Source organism: Alligator sinensis, unplaced genomic scaffold, assembly GCF_000455745.1.
Source record: "Alligator sinensis unplaced genomic scaffold, ASM45574v1 scaffold589_1, whole genome shotgun sequence".
NCBI classification, from domain to species: Eukaryota; Metazoa; Chordata; order Crocodylia; family Alligatoridae; genus Alligator; species Alligator sinensis.
Window position 1 is genome coordinate 522,790 of NW_005842881.1, and position 2,373 is coordinate 525,162.

Below are 2,373 nucleotides of genomic sequence, written 5' to 3' on the forward strand. Positions count from 1 at the left end.
CAAAGTAAATTAAAATTTAGCACATGATTATGAATTATGGAATGAAGAGATTGCATTAGACTGTGCAACTTTAAGCGCCTGCAGCTACAACCTCTGAAGATTACTCTACTTGGTACAAGCCTGTCACAGCGAGTGTTTGGCTAGTCTGTTTTCTTTCAGGAAGGTTTCAGTCCTGCGTGACAGAAACACACATCTATAATCTTTGCAGAAACAGCTGTAATGTCAACGGGAGAGAAATGAAATATCAGGGGGGGAGAGAGAGTCCTCCAGGCCGTGTTTCCCCTGCTTGTGATTATGTCGTTTATTTGCACCTGTCCATATGAGCTTTTCACACATTACTGTAATGGCTACAGATTACTGCCATTACTACTGCAACCTCTGTAACTCCCAGGTAAACACAGCAAAAAGGGCTATTTCCCGTTCAGATAACAACAAGCAAAGCCTGTCCTGTAATTCAGGAAATACCTGCACTAAGGCAACTGGCCGCAATATCTGCTTGAATTCAGCAAGCCTCCGGTACCCACATGCCAAGCTGTCAAATCATTTACAGTAAAGGCTGAAGATACAAAACTAAGCAATGACTTCAGTGATTTTGTATCTAAGTAACAGGTTGGTTAAATGTGTCTGAAAAGAACCAAAAGTCCTGCCCTTCCACTGCTTTGTGCCGTGTGCCTCCATTTCCATGTCTGAACACTGAATGCAAAGCAGGTGCAATGCTACCAGGCCGTTATGGCAGGGCCTGCGTCTCTACGGCCTTGCTTCTCCTGCACTCGCTCACAGTTGTGCCAAGCGTTTGCAAACTGTTTTGCAAAACTCGATGTGTTGTGACCACTTTGCATAGGTGTAAATGCCCGCAGAAGTGCCAGGCAGAGGAGAAACAGGCCTGTAACAGTCCTAAAGCCCCTAGGAACACATACTATTAAGCGAAAAACAAAGACTTACCCTCAAGAAGTAACCAAACTTCCGCAACTAGCACGTGTTTGTCTACGGCCTAATAAAAGAAAATGCAACACTTACCCGAGAGTTGTCATGGTTACAATAGTGTACCAAAAGGAAGCTGGGATGCTGGTGAATTTGCTAGCTGAGGATCCTTTCTCTGCATAAAACATCACTGTAGCAAAGATGATGATTGCCATAGTGAGGGAAAAGAGGAGAAAGCCAAGTTCAGAGGCACAGCTCTTCAGAGTGTAGCCCAAGATTCGTAAGCCTTGCGAATGGCGGGAGAACTTGAAAATCCTGAAAACCCTGAAAACCCGTAGCGTCACAAAGGCTCCGCTGACATCCTCATTATCGGTCATCACCAAGCCAATATAGTAGGGCATGATGGCCACCACGTCAATGATGCTCATCACGCTCCTCATGAACCTGTAGCGACTCGGGGCCGCGAAGAGTCTCAAAAGATACTCGACGGTGAATATCATAACGCAAGCTGTGTCCAAGCAGAAGAAAGCCACAGCATACCTCTCCCCACATGGAAGCTCCTTGTTCCCCGGCACCGTGCCACAGGGGACGGTTTCTACCACATTAGTGATCACAGAGACGGCAATAAAGAAGCCGGTGACATAGTAAAAGACTAAGGCTAAGGTGCTGGTATGGGGGTTTTCGAAGGCTCGCCACATGGTCTCCCGGAAGTTGAGGGATGGCATGGACCCTTCTTGGTTGTTCTCCGAGTCATTGTCATCCATCAGCCGCTCGGCATTTTCCCGCTTCCTATCTTTGTACTCTTCGTAGCAGCAGTCCCCAATGATTTCAGGTAGGATCCCGTAGAAGGCGAGCTCCTCGTCATAGGCAGAGATGCACTCATATCGCGGGTAGTGCAGCTTGCCAGTTCTGTAAAAATTTAAGATGCACCTAAAGACTTCAGGGTCCCGGTCAAAAAAATATTCCTTAGTGTCTTCGTTGAAGAAGAACTCCTTCTCGGTGCTGCCCAGAAGAGTGTCCGGGTATCTCTCCAGGGTAGTCCTCCAGGTCTGGAAGCGCCGCCCGCTCACGTTCAGAATGATCAGCTCGTCCTGCCTCTTGTTTTTATCCGTGGGGGCCAGTGGCATGGGGCAGTTGGCCACTGGCATCCATCCTATGGCGGCCGCCCTGGCAAAAGGCAGCCATGCTGCCACGCCTGCTGCCATGATGGCTCGAGGCCTTCCTTGTTATCGGAGAAGACAGTTCTGCTGCTTTTAGGCCCCGTTTGAAGTCAAATCATTTCCATCTACAAATGAAATAAAATAAAAATATAGCAGGAGGTCAGCTGGGGCTGTCTTGCCCAGGGACTGCTAAAACTATCTGGATAAATATCTTTGAGGGAATCCACAGCAACAGAGGAGCTAATTTGTGCTAGCCCCCGCTTAGAAGAATGACTATTAAAAGATATACATG

At 47.6% G+C, this 2,373-nt stretch overlaps 1 protein-coding gene across 2 annotated transcripts in view; it reads right to left on the minus strand.

The window, feature by feature from the left end:
* KCND3 (potassium voltage-gated channel subfamily D member 3) overlaps window positions 1-2,155 on the minus strand; it is a 189,571-nt gene extending 187,416 nt beyond the window's left edge. For both annotated transcript variants that reach the window (XM_006035848.2, XM_006035847.2), the window contains exon 1: window positions 1,018-2,155. In XM_006035848.2, coding sequence (XP_006035910.1) covers window positions 1,018-2,126 — 1,109 coding nt within the window. In that variant the 5' untranslated portion in view covers window positions 2,127-2,155. The remainder of the gene's footprint in view (window positions 1-1,017) is intronic.
* Between the last annotated feature and the right edge of the window lie 218 nt (window positions 2,156-2,373).